The following is a 24,345-nucleotide window of genomic DNA, read 5'->3' as shown; positions in this document are numbered from 1 at the left end:
ACGTTTAAACCTAAAATTTTCTTTGAAATCACTCCAAATTAGAGTCCTCAGAAACTTACTGCACAGACACAGGAAAGAAAAAAGTGAAAAAGGAATTCTTAACAAAAGTAATGAAAGTTTTTTGAAATTCATCTCTTTGTTGCCTCTTTGTAAATATTTTATATTGTCTTTCAAGCTCTATTAATTACATGCATTTTATTCTATCGAAAAATGGAGTCAAGTCAAAACAGACATACACCAGATGTATTGTGGGTTAAGTTCCAAACCGCTGCAATAAAACGAATATCAAAAAAAAAAAAAAAAAAAAAACAATGCCTAATCAATGTAACCCAGTATTTATATGGTGGAGCATCTCGTTTTCAATTTGTAAAAATCTCAACATCCGTAAAGTGCAATAAAGCTAAGTGCAATAAAACAAGGTACACTGTACATCTGGGTGACAAACCCAGGGAAGAGTAATGCTGACAGGACAGAACCCAGGGGGAATTTTCCCATAAAGAACCTCCACCCAAAGGACTTCCCATAGGACATCTGTACCCAGGGAAGATTCTAGGGGAGGGGAACGAGGATTTCACACAGCGTAGTTCCAGGTGGTTAACCTGGGCTTACCTCTCACGTAAAACATTCACAGACAAAAAGCAATTCCTTAAAAAAAGAGTCATATGTGGCTTAGTGGGAAAAGGATAAACGATTAAAATATTGTACATGTTTTACATGCACCCTGGAGAACAAATATTTGATGATGTTGTGAAGCGAAGAATGGAGCTGGCTTTGCAAACAAGGCCAGATATTAGAAATTTAGTAATTTGTTCCCAGTCCTAGAAAGAGCTAGGCTAGGGGTATAGAAACCTTGCTTTGAAACATTTGGAAAACTCAGGAGAAAATAGGTCCTCTTGTAAAAGTGTAAAAGTGCATTTCAATAACATCTTCCTTGTTCACATCTCCCCTCTTTATTCCAGCCGTGACCACTTTGGAAAAATATGTTGTTACGGGTTATTGGTATCAATTCCTCAGTAAGTTAGCCCCAAGGGCAGGGCAGAGAGTGTTATCTCCAGGCGCCAGCTGCCTAGGAGAAAATAGCTCCAAGGCTCCCAAGAAGAAAAATAAAACAATGTTGCAGCGGGAGTACAGATAACAAAACTGTCCACCAGAAACCATATTTCTTTGTATTAGATGCTAACAGCCAGCATCTGCTTCTGTAATCTGCTTGTTCGGGTAATCAAAGCCCACCAAGACATAGTTTTAGGCTATATAAGCTGCCTCCTCTGGAAGCTCCTAGCTGATTCTCTAGTGGGGAGAGTCAGTCGCCAGCTGGCTAATAAAGGCTCATAATTAATCTTAATTGGCTCTGTGGGTCTTAGATTTGAAAGGGCCACAACACTTTAAAGAAAAAGCAGGGACTTGGGACCCCACAGCCCACAGGACCTCCCACACACGAACCAGAGACTAAGTCATGATTGTCCCGATGACCCTCCCCGTGGTTACCACACCATGTGGGGATACGCGGGGCTGCGGGCTCAGAGCTGCCCAGAGAGGCTCAGGCTGGACGTTGCCACGGGCAGTGACGGGACAGGATGCCCAGGTCCAGCCCTCACTCTGTGTGCCTGAGGGGACCAAAGTCCGAGAGGTGTCCCCAGTGAACTAGGATCTGCAGACTTTGGACTTGACCTCGGGGAGGCAGATCCCAATCAGCCCATCGACCCTGTCTCTCCATCCGGCCTTGCGTGCTCACCTTTTCTAGGTTTCCTGGGTCTCCTTGCATCCTTCTTATCACTTCCACGACCAGTGCAGACAACCGCACGACAGTTACAGAGGCAAGGGCCTGGAACGCAGGCAACAGAGATACCCCCCTTCTTCCTAAGAAGGATCCCACAGTGGTGGAAAGCAAGACTTTCTATATTGCCACCCTCTATTTACTTTCACACCTAAGCAGTTCTTTCAATTGTTTAAGACATATTACATGGTAAAAAAAGACAAGTGATTGATAATGACATTCTCACTCAGTAAGGCTTGTGGGGGTTCAGAATGAGCCATCTTCAGATGTGCCTTAATGGTATGTGGATTATTTTAAGCAAAAGGCAATTTTAGCTTCAAGCTTCAGAGAAGCTTCTTCCTCTTCCTTTAACTACCTAAAAGAACTTAAATTAGGGGCCTTGTCCATAATAAGAGATTGTCGGTGATATCCTCTCTTTGACCCACTTGTATGGCAGGCCAATCTTCTATTTACTAAATATCTGCTCTTCTTATCATCCTGCAATGACCTCTTGAAGCCCCCAAGGCACCTTACTTCAGCCCTAGCTCGGACTGTGTTATATATCTCAATCCTCCTTTCTATCTCTGAACCTCTCCTGCATGTGGAGTCTCTCTCATGTATGTGGGGTTCCCACACATTTGTATGTATTAAATTTGATTATTTTCTCTTGATAATCTGTCAAATATCCATTTGATTATCATACCAGCCAGAAGAACCTTGAGGGTAGAGGCAAGTTTCTTCCTCCTCCACAGTTCAAATAGTAAACAGGATAAACTCACTGGCTGGAAACCTGAGCTTCTCCATGAGGCTTCTGCAGATGAAAAGATCCTGGGGCATCTGACACAGGACAGCAGAAGGTAAGTTTTCTTACTACGTCAGCACACACTCATATTTCTGTCTGCAGGATCTGGTAGAAGCGAAAGTGGTGAGACTCTTTCTCTTCTAAATTTGATCGGCAGGAGAAAACATTTGTCGAACTAGTTTCTAAATATAGTGACCCTTAGTTACTAGGCATGAGAACTCATGGGGTTCGTTTTTCTCAGCCTCTGTCTGGTTTCTCTCCTTTTATCCAGTTATATGTCCTGAGACCTTGGCCTTATGATCAGTGAAAATATTTTCTTTCTGCCTGTACCATCCAGTGCACTTGCCAATGTGCACCCATCCTCTGTCCAGCCAAGACAAGCTGTCAGGGGATTTTCTATGTCTATTCCATTCCTCCCAAAGATGGTTTGTTATCTCTGCCAACTGGAGGACCCGTATGCATCTGGTGGACAGGCAAATAGGCTGTGGGTCCAAGTTTAGGGAATCTTAAACCTTATTCCGTTCAAGCAGGAAAGTACATGATTCCCAATTTTGGAACAGCTGTTTAAAGACGGGGCTCCCCACCTTCCTTAGGCTAACTCCAGGGGTAAACTTTATCTTGTGAGGGTTGCATCTTTTTGCACTCACTTATGGGGATGCCTCTTGCATCCATAGTATGATTTGAGCTACTATGAATCCTACCGTCAAGGCCAGACTATAGATTCTTTTAATTGGAAAAACTTCTAAATTGAAAAAAAATTTTTTTAATTAGAGAGGTCTCATATTGTTATAATACCTACTCATTAAGAGTTTCTTAATAAGATGGAAGGAGAGAAATTAAAACAAAAATCAACATCCACCTTTGAATTAAGTCAGAGAAAGATAAATACTATATGATTTCACTTATATGTGGAATCTAAGGAACAAAAAGAACAAACTAATCAAAAACAGACCCACCAATATAGTGGAAAATGTGGTGACAGAGGGGAGAGGTTTGGGAGGGTTGGGAGAATGGGGTGAAGGGTTAAAGAAATACAAATTAGTAGTTGATAGCTGGTCATGGGGAGCATGGCATAGGGAATGTAGTTAGCATTAATATGATGGCTAAGTGAAGGGCCAGGGAGGGAGGGAGCATTTAGGGGGTGGTCATTTTATGAACTGTATAGATGTCTAACCAATGTACTGTATACTTGAAACTAATTTAAATAAATAATTTAAAAAAAAATCAATGTCCACCCAAACCCCTTCCTAATTGCCTTCACACAGTTGCAGATACTGTAAAAAAAATCATGACATTGGAAGTATAATTGTTCTGCACTTAAGAAGAAAAATGAAAAAAAGAATAGCAAAATCTCACTAAAAGACAGCTAAAAAGTTTATGTCCTAAGAATTCAGCTTGACAACTATCAGATTGGTGGCTCCAAAATATGGCCAGACAGAAATGTGGGCTAAACTCCATTTATAACTAAGGTCCTACCAAATTTCTGCTAGCCCTCAAGAAAATTACACTTGAAAGTAACAAAGGCTATTATGAGGAATGTGCCAATTAGAAAGAAAAAAATGGGCTAAATAAAACGAACTTTGACAGGGTTAAGACAAAGGTTTTAGTACAGCACTACCAAAGGCCGAATGGGTCAAATTGACCTCCTGTTGGTCCCCAACATTAAAAGGCCCCAAATCAAGTCTACTTTATTTATCCTGGTGTGCAGAAATCTAAAAGGCTGCGAGGAAGTGAATATAATGAGAAACCTGACCAGTAACCACTTGGGACAACAATTAAAATCAAGTTAAAGACTGATAACAGGGCCAGGGTCCCTTGGCTTGACTTCTCGTTGGAGACCCAAAGCCTTTTTACTCAAGAGTGAGTAAAATGGTCAGGAGATAGAAAAGAGAAATTTCCAAGACTACTTGATATGGGAATTCATGAAATGTGGTACCAAAACCCATTGGTGAAGCCCTGACTGGAAATGTACGGATTGATAAGCTTATGAAAATTGGAATGTTTAAACAGGCTTTACGTTTAAGAAAAAGTCATGGCAATCAAACTTCGATTGCATCTTTTTTACCTGATTATATTCTGGAAATAAACATTGTGCCTCACTGGAGAACTGGGACATGAAGGCTGTCAGTTCTTTCTTTTGGCCATCTGAAAGAAAGACTCTAGAAGGTAATAACCTTTGCGCCCTCCTGAGCCATTAAATCACTTACTGCTGCCAGAAATCCAATTTTTCCCAGGTGAAATCTGACAGGATATTAGAAAGGATTTAATAACTTTTTGATCAGATATTTGGCAAAATTAGAAGCTGAAGATTTAGAGCCTGACAGGATTTTTCAAAATTTTGAGTCCCTTTCCTAAGCTAAAATAAAACCATACACCAGAGGGAAAGAAGCAAATTAGGGATTATGTAGTTAGACAGGTAGGTCTATGATGTCATTAAGTCACGTGCCAACTGTGGAGGAAGAAAAAACTTTACCCTCAAGGTTCTTTTCACTGCCTAATAATCAAATAGACATGAGATGGATTAGCAAGGGAAAATAATCAAATTTAATTCATACGTAAGTATAGGAACTCCACTTAAATGGGAGAGTCAGAGACCCCACATGTGTGAGAGATTCAGATACCGAAAGGGGGACCCAGGTATGTAAGGCACCCTGAGCTGAGGATGAGTAATCCACCTCAGGGGCTTCAAGGAGTCATTGCAGGATGATAAGGAGAGCAGATGTTTAGTAAATAAAAGAGTGCCCTGACATATATGTGGGTCAAAAAGAGGTTATCGCTGACAATCTTTTATTATGGCCAAAGCCCCTAATTCAAGTTCTTCTAGGTAATAAAGGGAGAGGAAGAAGCTTCTCTGAGGCTTGAAGCTAAAATTACCTTTAGCTCAAAATAATCCACAAACCACTGAGGCACATCTTGAGCTGACTCATTCTGAACCCCCAAAGGCTATTGTACTCATAGAGAAGATACGTGCCCTAGCCTCCCTGTTATGTCATGTGTCACTTTTTACTCTCCTTCAAAGACCTTATTTCCATCTTACAAACCAAAGCTCTGCTCCCAAATATATTCTATGAGTACTAGACTGGCCTTGGCTGTCACTGTGCCTGAAAGGGACCACAGAATTTCAGCAACAAAAAGTGACCAAAAATACTCTGGAACCCTCTTCAGATTTCAACCAAAGGCAAGGGAAATCTCTTCTGTAGTGTGAATTTTAAAAAGGCTTGTGAAGAAATAAACTTGTTTCCCATTCATGGAAAGGAGTCCATCCTTGTCAATGAACAGTTTGTCTTAATTTCATAGTAAGAGGTGAATTGCGCTCAGTGGCAAAACTTGGTCTTAGTCAGGCAACCTGGTAATAAATCTGAGTTCCCCGAGTGGCCGCCAACATAAAGTCAGACAAGTCATTTAGCTCCCCTAAGCCTGTTTCCTTTTTTACCAAATGTAACCATACTACTGCTTCCATGTTTAGGAGTCTGAGAAGATGAAAAGTAATGAGCCAATCTACCCAGGGTGCTGAGCGCCTTACACTTAGTGAGCCTTCCTAAAGTGCCTGGATCATTAGTGTTGGCATTCCTGTTTCTATTCGCATTGTCATTATCATCATAAAGACTTAAAAGCGCAACTTCTCTCAATGGAATCTACAACATTCTACACTTCAGATGAATCATCATTCCCTGAAAAGTAGAAGGTTGAATCGGGCCTGTAAAATGACTGAGAACTAATGCTTTTAATAAAGTTCTGTGGTGACTATTTTGATTTCTCCTATGGGTGCTTATTTTCCCATACTTTCAAATCTTTATAATAAATGCTCTGATTATTAGTTTATGATAATTCACGCCTTCCTTCCCCACAAGACAAAAGAATTCGGTTGATTCTCTCTCCCTCCCACTGCTACCTCAAACACCATGTCAATATTGCAGTCAGACCACGAGGAAGAAATATTTTTAAAGTACAAACATGTATCTGTTCTGCCATTTAAAGGTACTTCATGCTTTTGATCACAAAAAGGATCAACTGCTCCCCTAATTTTACTCAGTGTCAAGAGTAGCTTCTTGATCTCTAGGTAACTCATTCCATTAGGGCCCTATTCCGAGGTCATGGGAAAAATCTCTCTCTCCACGTCTACAAAGGACTCACTGCACTCCTTCAGCGGAGCCCTCTGGCTGAGATCACTGTCTTGTAGGATGAGTCTTGAGTTCTCATGGCTTCCCACGGTGCAGGTGGGTCCACCAACACAGTATATCCTGCTCCTTGTGTTTGCCACGATGGGGATCACAGGAACCACCTCCTCTTCCCAAACACGCCTCACGATATCATGTCCACTATGCCAACCACAGCGACTAAAGGACCTTAGAGAATACCATGCTATGACCTCGGCATGGGGGCGCACTGTCCCTATTGTTACCTGTGAGAAGCAGAACAATTCATGGCCAACAGTGCAAAATGCACATGAGCATTTCTGCCCAGATGGGGAAGGACAGGGATGAAATGTAATTTCCTCGGCACCAGGTTTCTGAAGTTCAACAGTGTGAGAAAAGGGACCAGACTTCAGCATCTTCCCCAGGGAATGCACATTCTTCGTATGAGGGGTCCTTTATTTGAGGTGGAGATGGGGAATTGGGAGATAAAAGGAAACAAAAAACCAGAGGGATTCCCGACTTGAGGAAATCAGTGATTTCCAGGAAAACTGCTTCCAGACTCTTGTTTTCCAGATAGTTCTTAAAGGGAAGATGAAAAACAGATCATGAAATGGAACTATCTTCTCCATCTCCCAGTTCTCCAAGCTGAATATCCACAGAGCTTTTCTTCCTCAGTTGTACCATGACCTGGGGTGCTACAGCCAGTGTTTTGCCTGTACGACAAGCACCGGCTGAACCCTGAGCCCTCCTTTTCTCTCTCCATTGAGATGGCTTCTGGTTCTTCGGCTCTGCCCCTCAGTCCCCGTGTGTCAGATGTCCTCCTTGGGCATGGTGGAGTTATTGTTGCTGTTTGGGTGGAGTTGGGTGGGGCTGTTCGTCTCAGATGATATTAAAGGTGAGTATTTCCTGAGGGGAGAGGAGGAAATGGTCAGACCAACTCATTATCTGTGCGTACTATATGGAGAGGACGCCTGTCGCCGAGGGAGTCCACCCTTGTCAGAATGAACGTTATGTTTAGCATCACAGACTCGCCAGTCAGTGGGAGTGTTATTTAGATGAATAATAATCTGATTTTCTAAGAAGTTTCCTTGCCGCTGGATTTAATAGCGCGACCACAAGTACGGGCTGGCTCATGCCCACCGAGTGTTGTAACCATTGGTAAGAAAATACAACCACCTGCTTAAATTCATGGCATACAGTTTTTTTAAGTCAGAAACTTTTTCTAAGGTTAAGCTTTCTAAAAACCACGAAGTCATTTTTCTTCGGAAATGATTGCTTGTCTTTGGCCCCAAAGCTCTTTTTCGGAATCTGACTCAGGACGCCCACCTAACGCAAGCCTGGAATCTGTGCCTGTGCTGCTGTTTGGTAAAACCGCGTCAGACTCCTGTTGTCAACAAAGATCAAAATGAAGCCATATTAGTTATCGCATATGGTGAGGGGACTTTGCAGTGTCTGCGTTTGTCAGGAAGGATCACGGTTCCACGGTGGACTCGCAGCACTACATTTCAATGCAAATGTCCCCGGAGAGGACGAGTTCTGGCTGGTCTGGGCTCGGACACTTAGGCGTCAGTAACTCCAGCGGGAGCGGGCGAGGTCCTGAGAACTGTGTGTCAGATCAGGAGCTGCGGGCCTGGGGCGGGGGGTAGGTGGGGGTGGGGGTGGGAGGTGGGGTGGGGGTGGGGGTTGCGATGGGGGGGATGGGCCGTAGTCTGCCGCTCCGCGGACGTCCGGACGTCCGGCTCGCTCCCCCACGCTGGCATTGCGGCTCTCCGCCGTTAAAGCTCCACGTTGCTTTGTCCGATGTGACCTGCTCTGTTTGGAAGCCAGGGAGACCCAGGAAACCTAGAAATGGTTAGTGTGGGGCTCCAGGGGTCTTAGGACAGGGACGAGGGAATCGGTTGGGACTGGCTGTGGCGACCTGCGTCTCCACGGTCAGGTCTGGAGTCTAGGAACCTGAGTCCGCGGGGGACACCGCTGAGACCTCAGTCCCCTCCTGCACACAGCGTGCGGGCTGGGCCGGCAGCCGGGTCCCCGGGCGCTTTGTTAGGTCACTGCGCTTGGTGACTTCAGCCCCGACCCTGGAGACTCTCTGGGCAGCTCTGCGCCCACGGCCTCGCGTTTTCCCCTATGGTGCGGTGACCACCGGTAGGGTCATCAGGTGACAATGGTGACTGAGTATCCAGGCCACAGGAGAGCCTCAACCCTTGCAGCAAGTGAGACGTTTCTCAGAAACCTCCAGTCGCGGCTTGAAATTGATGTCAAAAAAGTGTGTTTTGCCAGCGCTACCATATATATATGCATATATATATGGTGGATTTAAGAATCAAAAGGCCCTGTTGCCCACGGATCTTGTAAAATATATAGGCCTCTCACACTCTCACGGTGGTGCCAGAGCTCGTCGTTGCAGTCCCAGAACACCAAATTCAGATCGAAAATTGAGCCTCAGAGGGGTGACCACCAAGGTCATAAGTGACAGAATCAGAATTCGGGCCCTCAGCTGTCTGAACTGTGCTGAAAATAATCTCTTTCCACCAGGAAGAGGATGCCACTCTGCCTTTTCCTCGACAAGGAGGAGGCGTGTAGCGACACTGCAATGGGCGGCCCGGCAGGCCTGGGCAGGCCCTCTCTGGCTGTCTTTGCGTATATATGCACATATATATATGGTGGATTTCAGAATCAAAAGGCCCTGTTGCCCACGGATCTTGTAAAAAACGGAGGCCTCTCACACTCTATATTCATTTAAAAACTGAGAATAAAATAAAGTGAATTAATGTTTAAAACTGCGCCCACGGCCTCGCGTTTTCCCCTATGGTGCGGTGACCACCGGTAGGGTCATCAGGTGACAATGGTGACTGGGGATCGGGGTTCTTGTGTGTCTGTGCGAGGAGCTGTGGCCTGTGGGGTCCCCAGTCTCTTTTTTTCTCCCCAGAGAGGACCCGTTTTCTCTCGAGTTTCCCAAATGTTTGAGAAGCACGACCCTGTCCCCCCAGCCAACTCATCCTAGGACTGACAATAAGTCCTCGCGTTCCCAAACGCCATCTTCCCCTAATTCACAGCATCATCCTCAACTATTTGTCCTCTGAGGTACAACTCAAACAAACCCAATATTTTAATTGTTCATCGTTTTCTCACATTCAATGGATAGCCGTTTTTCAATGGTTTATTTTTGTCAGTGTATATTTTGCACGAGAAAAAGCAGCCTGGAATTCGCTGTAATGTTCAAACACTGAGTTTGTGTCATTTAAAATATCAGTGATGGTCCCAAGAAACTCCAGTGGGGAGCAGAGGCCTGAGGTCAGTGACCTGAGCTAAGGCCCCTGACCTGCAAAAGGAAGCTCTTGAAGGCCCAGCGGTTCTCCCTGGGGAGCCTCCCCCTTCACCTGTCCCACCTGCTCACACTCTCCGTGGAGGAGCCTTTACACTGAGAGAAGCCACAGCTCTGGAAAGCTGGAGTGCCTCTAAACATCAGAGAGGGGGCAGTGATGCCCTTTCTCAGGCTTTACTTGTGGTTCCCCTCGGCTTCTTTCTAGACACAGGAGTTTTGCATCCACAGTGTAGGTGCACTGAGAGTGTAATTTGTGCACATCGAGAAAGTCTGTGAAAGTCAGGAGTTCTGTGTCCTGGGTTAGGGTTCATAAATTAGGAGTTCATTTGGGTCAGAACCTTATACTGAATCCAGCTGAGAGTTTCCTCACTGTGAGATGAAGCCAGAGAGAGAAGGGGTGTCCATTATTCCCTGGGGAGAGGAGTGCGTTAGGCTCCCAGAGTTCATTTCTAGGGCGGCTCAGATGTCCTTTCCCTCTTTCCCCAGGGACTGACCACCTCCAGGGGTTCTATCTCAGCCTGGAGAGTCTGGAATATGGAACCTTCTGCAAGCGGCTGTCTCTCTGTCCCCTGGGAAGTAAGTGGGCTGCTCATCTGAGTGGATTCCTGTAAACCTGCTTGCTTGTTTGATGTAGTTTTAGGCTTTATAAGCTGCCTCCTCTGGAAGCTCGGGGCCAATTCTCTGACCCTGCGTGGTGGACAGAGTCGGTTGCCGGCCAGCTAATAAAGGCTCATAATTAATCTCAATTGGCTCCGTGGGTCTCAGATTTAAATGCGCCACAACACTCTGAGGGAGAGGACAACTTATTTGCATAGGGTTAAGAATAGATAAAGTAGCCCCCTTATCTGTAAGGGCCTTGGTAGTTTTCGCTTTTATGGCAATTTCAATTTCTTCTAAAGTATCCGTACGGAGAAGGGAAAATGTCATCTGCAATCCTCAAAGCAAGGGTCCTTATGACTCTGATTAAATTTAATTTTAAATCCCAGCTCTAGAAATCACCACTCCCACCTCCCCCCCCCCCCGGCCCCCAAACCCCTCAGTCTCAGACCTAGTCTTTTCCCCATATAATCAGCAACCCCTGAGGCAGTGGAAGAGAGTAGCTGGACGTGACTAACAATCACACGTCCAGGCCTTTGGTGGGCTCAGCATAACATCTAGACCTATATTTCAGATCCTGAGCTCTAAGGTGGACTGACCCTCTGGCTCACCTCCCACCAGTCAGCTCCCAGCATGACCTCAACCTCTAATCCACCGGCACCATGATTTTGGCCTACATCTATCAGGGCTTCGAGTATTAGCTTCCTGTTCTCCTGTATGGTGCCATTCATCAATAAAATAGCTAATACTTCTCCACTGCAATTCTCAGTGTTTAGTGTTTGGCTTTGCTAGCGCCAGATGGATGAATTCTTTCTGTTGGAGAATAGCCCCTTGCTTGCTTCTGTTCCTTTTCTTTTTCTAAATCTTATTTCAGTTTTCTACAATCCTTCATCAGATAGCCTGGGCTTATACAGTGAAAGTAGACTCCTTTCTTTGTTGAAAAGGGCTTCAAGGAGGTTTGAACTGATGGCTTAATTGCTGGAGCAGATTTCAGTAGATTTATCTTTTCCTTTCCTTTGGATAGTTTTAGGTAATTAATTGGCCAGAATTACTAATTTATCAGTATGTGTGGGTGGCCAGTCTTTTTTTTTTTTTAATCAGAGTTACAAGCACCTCATTTAATCCTTCCAAAAATGCAAAATTGAGCAATAGATAATTCCATAATCCCTAAAACTGTCTGAAGACAGTGCTGAATGTTGTATGAAAGTTTTCTCAAAATGTTCGAAGAATTCAAGATGGTTTCATCAGGTATTCATTTACATTGTTGGATTTTCATCCCATCCAGATTTTAGGGAAAAATCTCACAGATGAGTTGGTATAGCCAGTGGGCTAATATCCTGCATTTTCCCCAGCCTGTTTCTCTTTGTTTTTTAAAAAAGTCCTCTATAGGAATATTCCAGCAAACCTCACTTAGCCATTCTGCTGCTGTGCTCTTAAAACCAATAGATGTATTAATTGGAACAGGTCAGAATAGCCAGGATCATACTTCTAACAATTATATCAAATTTCTTTGTGAAGGCAACAGCTTCTTGGAGAGGATCAGGAAAATTAGTTACATTCCTTAAATCTGTTCTAGTTCAAGGGAAGCAAATTCTTGCTATTGCTGTGGCAACTTGACCCTGCCTGGCCATTTTCTGCTCCTAGAGTTCTTTCCTGACTGCCATTCCCCCACCTCAAGGACTCTCCAGCTCACATCTGTCCTTATATGGCTTGCCAACCAATTAATGTTCTTCTTTATCTCTGTAGCTTGTGGAAAAATCCCAAAACCAATCCAACAACAACAAAAAGCAGTAACTCAGAGAGAAGGAAATTTAAGATTTATTATCCCTGGTCCCAGAAGAGCTAGTGCTCTGAAGATCTGGGCAGTGTGCTCAGTGGCAACATTCCTTATATACAGGGTTTTTACATCAGCTGATTGGTTGACCATTTACTTAGACCATTTACACAGCAGAGATAGTTGCTATGGTTCTAAGTAGTAACATTGGCAGAAGGGTTACTGCCAGAGCAAGGTTTTACAAATTGTTATAGGAAGGGGAGGGGAGGGGGGGAGCTGCCAAGGTACAAAATGCTACAAGAGGGGGTACTGCTAGGGGCACAAATAGTTACATTTATGGAATAAAGGTACAAATAGTTACATTTGCAGGTTGATCAGAGTGCAAGTGAGCTCTTGCATGCAGCAAGCACTTTTGCAGAAAGCAAGCGTATTTACAGAAGCAGAACAGAAAGCTGATTAGTTTTAATGAAATCTCCCAAATTTTCTCTTCAGCTGTGTAGGAATGACAAGACTGTATGTTACAATTGGGACTCAGCCTTTGGATAAGAATCTGCTGAGCCTCTGCCCGACATCAATAAACACTGCTTCTTGCTTTATAGCCTCAGTGTTCCATCTTTCTGTTTAGAATCCTGCATTTCCCCTGCTCTTGAGACTGACTTTTCTCTAAAGGGAGCTGCCAGAATTTCTGGTTTTTCGAGTCTGTCTTCACTGGCCTTCTCTTTTGTTTCCACTGGGCCAGTAAGGACCTTGGAGGAGAGGAGGGGGAGGGGAAGGAGGTCACTTCCAGACAAGGGCGATCGGATTGTACAGGATCTATGGAGCACCTGGAGAAAGGGGGACCTGGGATGTTGGTATTGAGCAGTTTCGGAAAACTTCTTTTGTTCAAAGACAGTTTCTAAAAATTTTTTTAACTTCCTGGAGAAGAGGAAGTCTGTCTGTGCCTTCTATTTCCCAATCAAGGTATGCTTTCCATTCTCTCGGTTTAATATTAGAGCCAGCTTTGCCACTCATTCTTAAAATGCAGCAGGGACTAGGGAGTTGGCCCCAGGCCATGAGACAGTCTGGTTAAATTCAACTGAGCCCGGTCGAGACAGGTTCCCCACCCAACAGCGGAAGCCCTTTATGTTGAACCACGCACCCTCCCGCTGGCTGTCACTCAGACTGGAAAGGGAACTGCCCAATTAGGGACACCGCAGAGGCGGAGGGTGGGGCAACGCACCTGAAGGACCTATTGGTCCCTTCTGCTCCAGTACTGCTGGGGTCCACTCCTCGCTTATCCTTAATGATCCTTGGTGTCTTTGGTGCCGCCTCTGTCCCGCTCTGATCTGCGTGAGAGTCCTAGGCAGAACTCAGGAAGACTCCGGAAACCTAGAGATGGTGAGTGTGGGGCCGGGTGCAGGGACTGTGACGAGGGGCTGGTTGGAACCCGCTGGAGCGTGACCCGGACTCCCCGCGGTCAAGCGGGAGTCTGCGGACCCGAGTTCCCCCGGGGCGCCCTGGGACCTCAGTCCCCTCCAGCACGCAGCGTGGGGCTGGGCCGGCAGCCGGGACCCCGGAAGTCCCACCCCGTCACTGAGCGCGGGGACTCAGGCTCCGGAGCCTCTGGGCAGCTCTGCGCCCGTAGCCCCGTGTCTCCCCTGATGGTGCTGTGACCACGGGGAAGGTCATTCGGGGACAATAGTGATTCCATTTCTGGGGTTCGTGCATGGAAGTAACTGTGTTTGGTGGGGTCCCCAGTCCCTTTATTTCTCCCGAATGGCAGCCTTTTTTCTCCTGAGTTTTTCAAGTGTTTGGGGAGCCGGGTCTCATCTACGACCTTGTCCCCCCAGCCTACCTCTTTCTGGGACTGGCAACAAGTCCCTAAATTTCCAGATCCCCCGTCTCGTACCCTAAACCAGCTTTCCCTCTGCGATTCACAGCATCGTTATCAACTATTTGTCCTCCGGGTGCATTTCAACAGACCCAATATTTTTATGTTATTTTCCCAGAGTCATGCAATGGCTAAATATAAATTAAAGATTTATATTCCTGTGGATATTATATGAGACGAAAACCGAGAATGATCATCTGGAACTATGTTACATGAAATCCCTGTTCCTCAACGCCAGGACCTCCCCTGGGCACAGACGTCCTGGAGAAGTCCTTTGGGTGCGGGCTCCTTCTTGAAACTTTCCAGGGTGTTCTCTCCTTTACCTGGTTCCCCTCAGGGAAGCTCAGCACCGCACACAGTCTCTGCAGGGAAGATCTGAGCTACGTTTACCTTGCTCAAGAGAACAGGCATGACATGACATTCATGACATTCTCCTTTGTGGACATTATGGACATACATATATTAGAAAAAGAGTCTGGCAAAAAGTGGCTGAACCATTGCCCTAGACATATTATGAGGCCCTGTTGCCTTGGATGCATTAAAAAATTATTTAATAAACTGAAGTTCACTTCCTTCCTGAAACCATGAAGAAAGAGCTATAGTCCCTCTCAACACTCACAGCATCTTCTAGATTCTTTTGTATTTGGGATGCAGCATATTCCTTGTTTACAAATTTTACTTGAACATATTTATGCTGTTACTTGCAAACTGCCCCATCTTCAATGGGCACCCCTACCTTCGAAGGCTCTAGACTGTTTAAATCGCCATAAAACAGGCACACCTGGTGGTGTCTTCAGAGACCCCTTCACCATAGAAGCTTCACTGACCACTTCTCATGCCTCTTGGAGTCACCCATGATGACCTTGTAATTTCTGTGTCCCTCTTAGTTATGTTAACTAGATCTTTACCAGTTTTATTAATCTCATCAACTAGTTTTTTTTTTTTTTTGGCTTATGTTTTCTTCATTGATTTTGCAGTTACATTAATTTCTTTTCTAATTACTATTATTGTATTCTGCTTACTTTGGGTTTAATTTGCTCTTTTATTGTTTCCTAAATTAGATGTTTGTATTATTGATAATATGTCTTTTTTCTAGAATATTTATTTGATAGCATAAATTTCTCTTTAAGCATTGCTTTTGCTTTTTTCCACAACCTTTCATAAGTTTTATTTTCATTTCATTATTTACAAGTGTGTTGTTGAATTTTCACATTTTGGGGTTTTTGTTAACTATCTTCCTCTTATTCATTTCTAGATTAATGCCTTAGTGGTATGAAACCATATTTTATATGATTTCTATTCTTTCAAATATGTTAATGCGTTTTATGCCCCAGAATATATTCTGCCTTGATGAATGTCCCATGTGAACTTGAGAAGAATGTGAATTTGGCTGTTGCAAGAAGCATCACATAGATTATAGTAAAATTCATTTATTATATGGTGCAGTTTAGTTCAAATCTCCTTCATGATTGTCTGAAATTCATAAACCTGTGGCAGCTTTCTTTTCATTGGTGTTGGCCTGGTGCATTTTTTTCCCCTATCCTTTTACCTTTCATTTATCTCTGTCTTTATGTTTAAAGTGTCTTTCTCATAAGACAACATCTAATTGTTTTTGGAAATCTGATGTTACTATATCTTTCAATTGCATTGAGGCCATTGATGACGAAAGTGGTGATTGATTCAGTTGTATTAATATCTACCACACCTTTTACTGTTTTTATGTTGTCCTTGTTCTTTGTTTATTTTTGTCTTCTACTTTTTTTTGCCTTCTTTAGCTTTAATTGAGCATTTTACCTGATTCTTTTTTTCTCCCCTCTTAGGATATCAATTACACATATTTTTAAACTATTTTGATTGTTGCCCTTGAGTTTTCAGTATACGTTTACGACTAAGTCATCTATGTGAAGTCATACTACACCACTTCACTGGTTGTGCAAGTACCTCATACCACACTAATCCCAGTTCCCCCTGTGCTGTTCCTGTCACATTGTTGTCAGTAATTTCACTTGTCCATAAGCTCAGAATTGCCAAATAAAGTGTTCCTAATATTACTTTCAACATTCATCTATTATATTAAATATAAGAAATAAAAAAACATTTTATGTAGATTTTTTTGTAGTTCCCCACCTTCACCCTTTACATTCTTTCTGATGAATTTTGAACATTTCTTCAAGTAGGCATACTAATGACAAATGCACTCAACTTTGGTTCAAAAGTACTTATTTCTTCTTTATTTTTGAAGGGTAATTTTGTTTGACATAGAATTCTAAGAGAGTAGCATTTTTCTTTTAAACTTTAAACATTTCACTCTTTTCTCGTTTGTGTTGTTTCTGAAAAAAAAAAGTCTGATTTAATTCTAATCTTTGTTTCTTAATAACTAGGGTGTTTTCCCTTCTAGATTCTTTAAGTATATTTGTCTTTGATCTTCATCTAGTGTGAATATGAGATACTTGGGTATGCACTTTTATTATAATATTTAGTGTCCTCTGAGCTTCCTGGATCTACAATATGCTGTCTATCATTAATTTTAGGCAAATCTCAGGAATTGTTACTCCACCGGTTTCTTCTTGTCTTTTCTTTCTCTTCCTTCAATGGTCCCATGGTGTGTATTTGAACTTTCTATTTAAAGAAGGTTTTCCCAGTGTTCATGGATATTGGGTTCTTTTTTATGCCTTTTTGTTTTTGTATTAGACTCTGCTGAAATAGATTTTTTTGGTGTGTGTACAGACCATGTTAAGAACAGAATATCAGGGGTATTTCAAAATGCCATGTTTGCTTTCTCTTTGTTAATTTTGGAGACACTGGGTTATCCTGTGACCTAACTGCTCTGTTGAATCTACAAAAATCTACAATTTTTTAAAGTTTTCTAGTGAGGTTAATGATAATATTTAAGGTATTTAAATGCCAGCCCAGAAACGAGAAGTCTTTGAGTCCAATTTTTCATGATTGACAGCTTTAAAGCCTCATCCTTTTTCTTCTCCTTGTCCCCCACAGCTGTGCAAAGTGATAAGAAAGCAGTAGTCTCCATCCTTAGGAGAAGCAAGAAATTGAATCCATGCAAGCTCCTACCCTTGTGAGTTAATTCTCACCCCAGCTCTCTCAAACTATTTCATGCCTTCTTGAAAGGCCTGCCTTACGCTTCCCAGAGACTCAATTATGGAAGTAGTAATCCCTTTCATACCTTGTTAGCCATAACAAAGGGGGTCATCAGTTGAGGGATCCCATTCTCAGGGGTTGAGTGATCATGCTCCTTTACTCCCCAGTGGAGCTTTGAAATGACAGAAGGGAGGGCAGCCTCTGGAGTGGCTGGTCAGGAAACACTTCCTCCTGACTGGGGAAGTTATTTTGCAGGAAAGCACTGCTGACATGTTTATTTAATTTATAATCATGAGAAAATTCATTATCAAGCCATTGTGGATGTCAGTGAACTCTACCGCAGTCTGCAGCTTTTAACCTGTTCCTCAGTGTCAGCAGGACTCAGGATCGACTGTTACGGTTCTGCTGGAAAGCACACTTCTGGCATATTATTATCTCAGGGTGTGTGTCCATCTATGCTAAACATTGGCTGGAAGCATCCTTGAGGCACAGGAGTATAGGGATTTTGTGGTCTAAATTGTCGTGCCTTCTTTCTCATATCTGAACTCTAATTTCCAAATAATAACTTTCTAGCCTATCAAATCAGACAGGGAGAGAAAGAAAGAACTGGGTCAGTGATAGATATTACATGAGATAAAATCATTGTTTTCTTACAATAATATTTTCATCCAGTCAACTTCATCTGACTACAAGCATACGTAGGAAATATTGTGGGTTCAGCTCTAGCAAATACCACAATAAAGCGAAGAACGTGAATTTTTTGGTATCCCAGTGCATATAATGTCATGTTTACACTATACTGTAGTCTATTAAGTGTGCAGTATCATTATATCAAACTAATATATGTACTTAATTATTTTATTTTTTACTTTTTCAAGTTTATTGGGGTAACACTGGTTAATATAATTATATAATTTTCAGGTGTACATTATAATTTGACATCTGTATATTTTATTTTGTGATTACCACCCAAAGTCCAGTTTCCTTCAGCCACCATATATTTAATCCCCTTTACCCACTTCACCCTCCCCTTAAACCCTATATTTGAACCCCTTTACCCCATCTACCTCCCCCCTCTTCCTCCACCCCACTAGTAACCACTACTCTATAGTCCTCTGGTAACCACTAGTCTATAGTCTATGTCCATGAATCTCTGTTTGTTTTCCTGTTCATTTGTTGCTTTTAGGTTTATATCCCACATATAAGTGATATCATGTGATTTTCAACTTTTTCTGTCTGGCTTAATTCACTTAGCATGATTATCTCGAGGTCCATCCATTTTGTTGCAAATGGCAATATTTCATCTCCTTATGGCTGAGTAATATACCATTGTGTATATGTCTCATTGCTTCTTTAGCTATCATCTATCCTAGGACACTTCAGTTGCTTCCACGTCCTGGCCACTGTGAATAATGCTGCTATGAACATCAGTGTGCACATATCTTTTTGGATATGGGTTTTTTAGTCTTTGGGGTAAATACTCAATAGAATGATTGCTGGATCATATGGTAGATCAAGTCTTAGTTTTTCGAGGAACCTCCATACTGTTTTCCACAGTGACTGTATGAATTTGCAGTCCCACCAGCAGTGTTACTTTAGGGTTACTTTTTCTCTACATCCTCTCCAATATTTGTTATTACTTGTCCTGTTGATTATAGCTATTCTAACAGGCGTGAGATGATATCTCGTTGTGGTTTTGATTTGCATTTCCCTAATAGCTAGCGATGTTGAGCATCTTTTCATATATTTGTTGGCCAATTGTATGTCTTCTGGGGAGAAGTGTCTGTTCAGATCCTCTGCCCATTTTTTGATTGGATCATTTGTGTTTTTTTGTTGTTATTGAGTCGTATGGGTTCTTTGTATATTTTGGATATTAGGCCCTTATTGGAGGTGTTGCTTGCAAATATATTTTCCCATTCGGATGGTTCTCTCTTTACCCTGTTGACAATTTCTTTTGCTGAGCAGAAGTTTTTTAGTTTGATGTAGTCCCATTCACTTATTTTAGCTTTTACTTCCGTTGCTTTTGAGGTCAAATTCATAAAATCCTTTTTAAGTCCAAGGTCCTTGAGTTTCGTTCCTATGTTTTCTTCTTTGTATTTTATTGTTTCAGGTCTCATATTTAGGTCCTTAATCCAGAAGCTTTCCTTTTTCCACTGTATGTTTTTGGCTTTTTTGTCAAAAATGATTTGCCCATTTAAATATGGGTTTACTTCTGGACTCTTGATTCTGTTCCACTGGTCCATGTGTCTCTTTTGCTGCCAATACCATGCCATTTTGATTACTGGTGCTTTGTAGTATAATTTGAAGTTGGGCAGAGTGATGCCTCTAGCCTCGTTCTTTTTTCTCCGGATGGCTTTGGCAATTCTGGGTTTTTTGTGCTTCTATGTATGTACTTAACTAAAAATGCTTTATTGTGGGGATTTAAAATACAGGATAGGGAATATAGTCAATAATATTGTAATAACTATGTGTGGTGTCAGGAGAACACTAGATTTATCAGGTGGATTACTTTATATTATATAATGTCCAACCACTATGCTGTACACTTGGAAGTAATATATTGAATGTCAACTGTAATTGAAAAAATTTTTTTAAAATTCTAATGCTTTATTGCTATAAAATGCTACCATTGTTTTAGCTGTCAGTGAGCCATACTCTTTTTTGCTAGTGGAGGGTCTGGTTCCAATGTTGATAAAAATGCAAAGTGCAAAAAAGTGAAGCAAAATAAAATGAGGTCTGCCTGTACTTCTAATGGCCTGGAGGACTTTAGGACAGTATGGCCACCTGGACTTTCATTTTTGGGTGATGAGAATAGTAGAAAAATCTTCCAGTTTCCCACTATGTTTTTATTCACTGAAATATCATGCAAATGTGACCCTCTGCCTCATGGAGTGCTGTAAATGGTGAGTAATAAGGAAGAACATGAAAGATTTTTTCTCACAAGGAATTAATGTTTTTAAAGTTATATTCATTTTATTTGTATAGCATTTCCATTCTTTCCCAGCATGCTCTTTTCCTTACTATTAGAGAAAAATAAGATGTAATGTGATCACTGTGAAAGTGTGAAAATAATTTCCATGTGTATATGATGCTGTTAAATTTATGAGAAAGAATAAGGAAAGAATGTTTCCGATGACCAAGTCTTGAATAAATGTTTGGAGATTACAGAGTCATATATAACCTTCCTATAAATGTAGTATAGATGTCCACTGCTTTCAGTCTCACAACATCTTACAGTATACACATGTTGGATGATTTAGGACTCAGTGGCCTTTGAGGATGTGGTTGTGACCTTCACCCTGGAGGAGTGGGTCTTACTGAATCCTCCACAGAAGAAACTCTATAGAGATGTGATGAGGGAAACCATCAGGAGCCTGGCCTCAGTGGGTAAGGATGACAGCTTACTTTCACCTTGTTAATTAGAGGATAAGTGTTTTCTGTCCATCAGCATTGTTATAAGATGTATAATGTGATAAGGGAGGTCATTGGTCAATAAACTGAGCATTGTGACCGTCATTCATGGACCTAGAATCTAATAATTTCTCTAAAGTTTCAAATACTTTTGATTAATTTTTGTTGGTCTGCATTTTAGGGAAGAAATGGGAAAATCATGACACCAAAGATCAGCACAAAAACCATGGGAGAAAACTAAGGTGAGTCACACACATAATTAAAAACATTGCCTTACGTGGGCATCCCGGTATGCTACAAAGTTTTGAAAAGAAGCAACCAAAACAACCCCTTCTCCAAATTTATTCTCAGAACACTTGTACCAAATTACTTTTTCATATATGATACAGATGTTCGATGTTTGCAAAATAGTTCACTTGCAAACAATAGAAATAAACCCTATATATGAATATTGTTGTTAAAATAATAACAAGGCAAAGTTCTTTATAGAACATTTCAAACAGTGTCTTCAAACAATGTAGACAAGGCAGAAAACCTATACTTTTGGTATAAGTCATAAAAATATAGTTTAAACATTTTACTAATAAGTCATTAATGTGCATCTTGGTTTTTACAGAAGTCATATGATAGACAAAATCTATGCAATGAAAGAGAGTAGTCAATGTGGAGAAAACTTCAGTCTTATTCTAAATCTCAATCTGAACAAGAAAACTCCTCTTGGAGTAAAAGCATGGGAAAATCATGTGTGTGATAAAGGCTTCATGCACCAGTCATCTCGTAATAGGCATATAAAATGTCACAGCGGACATAAGCTGTGTGAGTATCTGATATGTGGTGACCAGCCATATAAATGTAAGGGATGTGGGAGAGCCTTTAGTTTTTCAGCTTCACTTCAAATACATGAAAGATCCCACCCTGGACAGAAACCCAATTGTAAACGATGTGAAAAAGCTTATAGATATCATGAAACTCTTAAAACACATGAAAGGACTCACAAAGGAGAGAAGCCCTATGAATGTACAGAATGTGGAAAAGCCTACACATCTTATCAAGGTCTTCAGTCACATGAAAGGACTCACACAGGAGTGAAACCCTATAAATGTAAACAATGTGGTAAAGCCTTTAGATACCATAAAACTTTAAAAACACATGAAAGGTCTCACACAGGAGAGAAACCTTATGGATGTAAAAAATATAATAAAGACTTCAGTTCTCTCTGTTCTCTTAAAAGACATGAAAGAAGTCATACTGGGGGAAAGATCTATAAATGTAAGGAATGTGGGAAGGCCTTTAGTGCTCTCTCAAGCCTTCGAGTGCACATAGTCACTCACACAGGAGAAGGACCTTATAAATGTAAGAAATGTGAGAAAGCATTTATTTTGTGCAGCTCATTTCAAAGACATGAAAGGACTCACAGTGGAGAGAAACTCTATGAATGTAAAGAATGTGATAAAGCCTTCAGAGCTTACATTTCCCTCCAAACACATGAAAGAAGTCATACTGGGGAGAAGCCCTACATATGTAAACAATTTGGAAAAGCCTTGAGTTCTTCAAATTCTCTTCAAATACATGAAACCATCCACACTGGAGAGAAAAACTGTCAGTGTAAACAAGGTGCAAAAGCTTGCAGATATTATCTAAGTTTGAAATCACATGAAAGGACTCGCAAAGGAGAGAAAGCCTACATGTGTAAAGAATGTGGAAAAGCCTTCACACGTTATCAGGATCTTCAGTCACATAAAAGGATTCACACAGGAGTGTAAACAGTGTGGTAAAGCTTTCAGGTCTCATCTCTGTTTCCAAATACATGAAAGAAATCACAGTGTAGAAAAACCTTTTGAATGTAAACAGTGTGGTAAAGCCTTCAGTTCAGCCAGTCATCTTCGAAGACATGAAAGAAATCACACTGGAGAGAAACCCCACAAATGTCAAAAATGCACTAAATCATTTATTTCACCCAGTGATCTTCAAAGACATGAAAACATTCACACTGGAGAAAAACCCTATGAATGTAAACAATGTGGAAAAGCCTACCGACATCATAGTTCTTTACAAACACATGAAAGAATTCATTCTCGAGATCAAACCTATGAATGTAAGGAATGTGGAAAATCATTCAGATACTCTTTTAGTTTTCGAAAACATAAAAGGACTCACACTGGAGAGAAACCCTATAAATGTAAAAAATGTAATAAAGCTTTCAGGTATCCCAGTGATCTTCAAAAACATGAAATAACTCACATTCAAGAGAAGCCTTATGAATGTAAGGAGTGTGGAAAAGCCTTTAGAGTTCAGAGTTCCTTACAAACACATGAAAGAACTCACACTGGAGAGAAACCCTATGAATGTAAAAAATGTAGAAAAGCATTCAGGTGTTCCACTTCTCTTCGAATACATGAAAGGACTCACACTGGAGAGAAACCCTATGAATGTAAACTATGTGGTAAAGCCTACACAGATCACAAATTCTTCCAAGCACACAAACGAACTCATACCGGAGAGAAACCCTACGAATGTAAGCAATGTGCTAAAGCATTTATTTGTCGTAGTTATCTTCGAAGACATGAAAGAACTCATGTGGAGGGGAACCCTGTAAATATAAAGCATGTAGTGTAGCATTAAAAGTGTCCAGATTATCTTAAAAAACATGAAAAATTACACAAGAAATAACCCCAGTGAATGTAAACAATGCATTAAGCTTACAGATAAGTTTCTTACGCACAAAAGGCCTCACAGCAAAGATCCTGTGAATAACAAGCAATGTGGTAAAGCTTTCAGTTCTCATTTAAGTTTCCAAACACACAACACAAATCATACTGGAAGGAAACCCCATGAATGTAAAAAATGTAGTAAAGCGTTTAGGTGTCCCAGTTACCTTTGGATACATGAAAAAAAAAACATGTTGGAGAGAACTATGAATATAACATTGTAGTAAAGCCCTCATTTTTCACACAACCATTTGAAGACTCATGAGAATGTGCACTATGGAGACACTACACGAGTGTTCATGATGTGGGGAAAACTTTATCATCCCAGTTGGTTTTTCTGAAGGCATGAAGTGACTATTGGATTTGAATGTAAACAAGTAAAAACTGCCAACAAATATAATGCAAGTAACAGGAGAAAGCTTGGTGGCAATTAACCCACATGTAAATGTTCCAGAAAACATACAACATAAAAGAGTTGCTATTAAAGTTGTAAATACATTGTATTTATCAAGCCTCTTTCTGAAAGTACATTGGAATGTGTATTTCTACTAATTTTCAGAAATGAATACTGAGGTCAGGTTATTCTGAGTCATCTTTCAACAATATGTAAGATTAATAGGTAATACTTTTCCACAAAATTGTGAATGTTTTCTCTCCTCCCACCCCATTTTAAAGCCTATTATATCTATGGGTCAGTTGAAGTGTATTTGTAATATGCAATTAGGTTTAACTTGGTGTATTTGTCTTTTCTTTCTTTCGTAATGTTTTCTTTGTTCTGTGTTAGGGGCCATGAAAAATGAAAGTTTGGTGTTTGGGATTTTCCTACTAGCCTTGCGACAGTACATGAATATCTCTGATTGTATATATCCTATC

General features: G+C 41.4%; 1 protein-coding gene and 1 long non-coding RNA gene across 2 annotated transcripts; one reads left to right on the top strand and one right to left on the bottom strand.

The window, feature by feature from the left end:
* Positions 1 to 12,591: 12,591 nt before the first annotated feature.
* LOC118612502 lies at positions 12,592 to 13,667 on the bottom strand. The gene is made up of 2 exons (XR_004955038.1): positions 13,607 to 13,667; positions 12,592 to 13,211 (listed from the first exon to the last, which is right to left on the bottom strand). It is a non-coding gene; the product is annotated as an uncharacterized LOC118612502 (long non-coding RNA).
* On the top strand, positions 13,621 to 23,849 carry LOC107509514 (zinc finger protein 709). The gene is given in 5 exon segments (XM_036234312.1): positions 13,621 to 13,764; positions 20,614 to 20,740; positions 20,946 to 21,006; positions 21,381 to 22,520; positions 22,522 to 23,849. Coding segments are annotated over 5 exon segments (2,190 nt in total). The 5' UTR covers positions 13,621 to 13,761; the 3' UTR covers positions 23,381 to 23,849.
* Positions 23,850 to 24,345: the final 496 nt, after the last annotated feature.

Source organism: Rousettus aegyptiacus, unplaced genomic scaffold (genome assembly GCF_014176215.1).
Source record: "Rousettus aegyptiacus isolate mRouAeg1 unplaced genomic scaffold, mRouAeg1.p scaffold_m13_p_16, whole genome shotgun sequence".
NCBI lineage: Eukaryota > Metazoa > Chordata > Mammalia > Chiroptera > Pteropodidae > Rousettus > Rousettus aegyptiacus.
The sequence above is the reverse complement of the archived record's forward strand: the minus strand, read 5'-3'. Positions and strand labels throughout refer to the sequence as shown.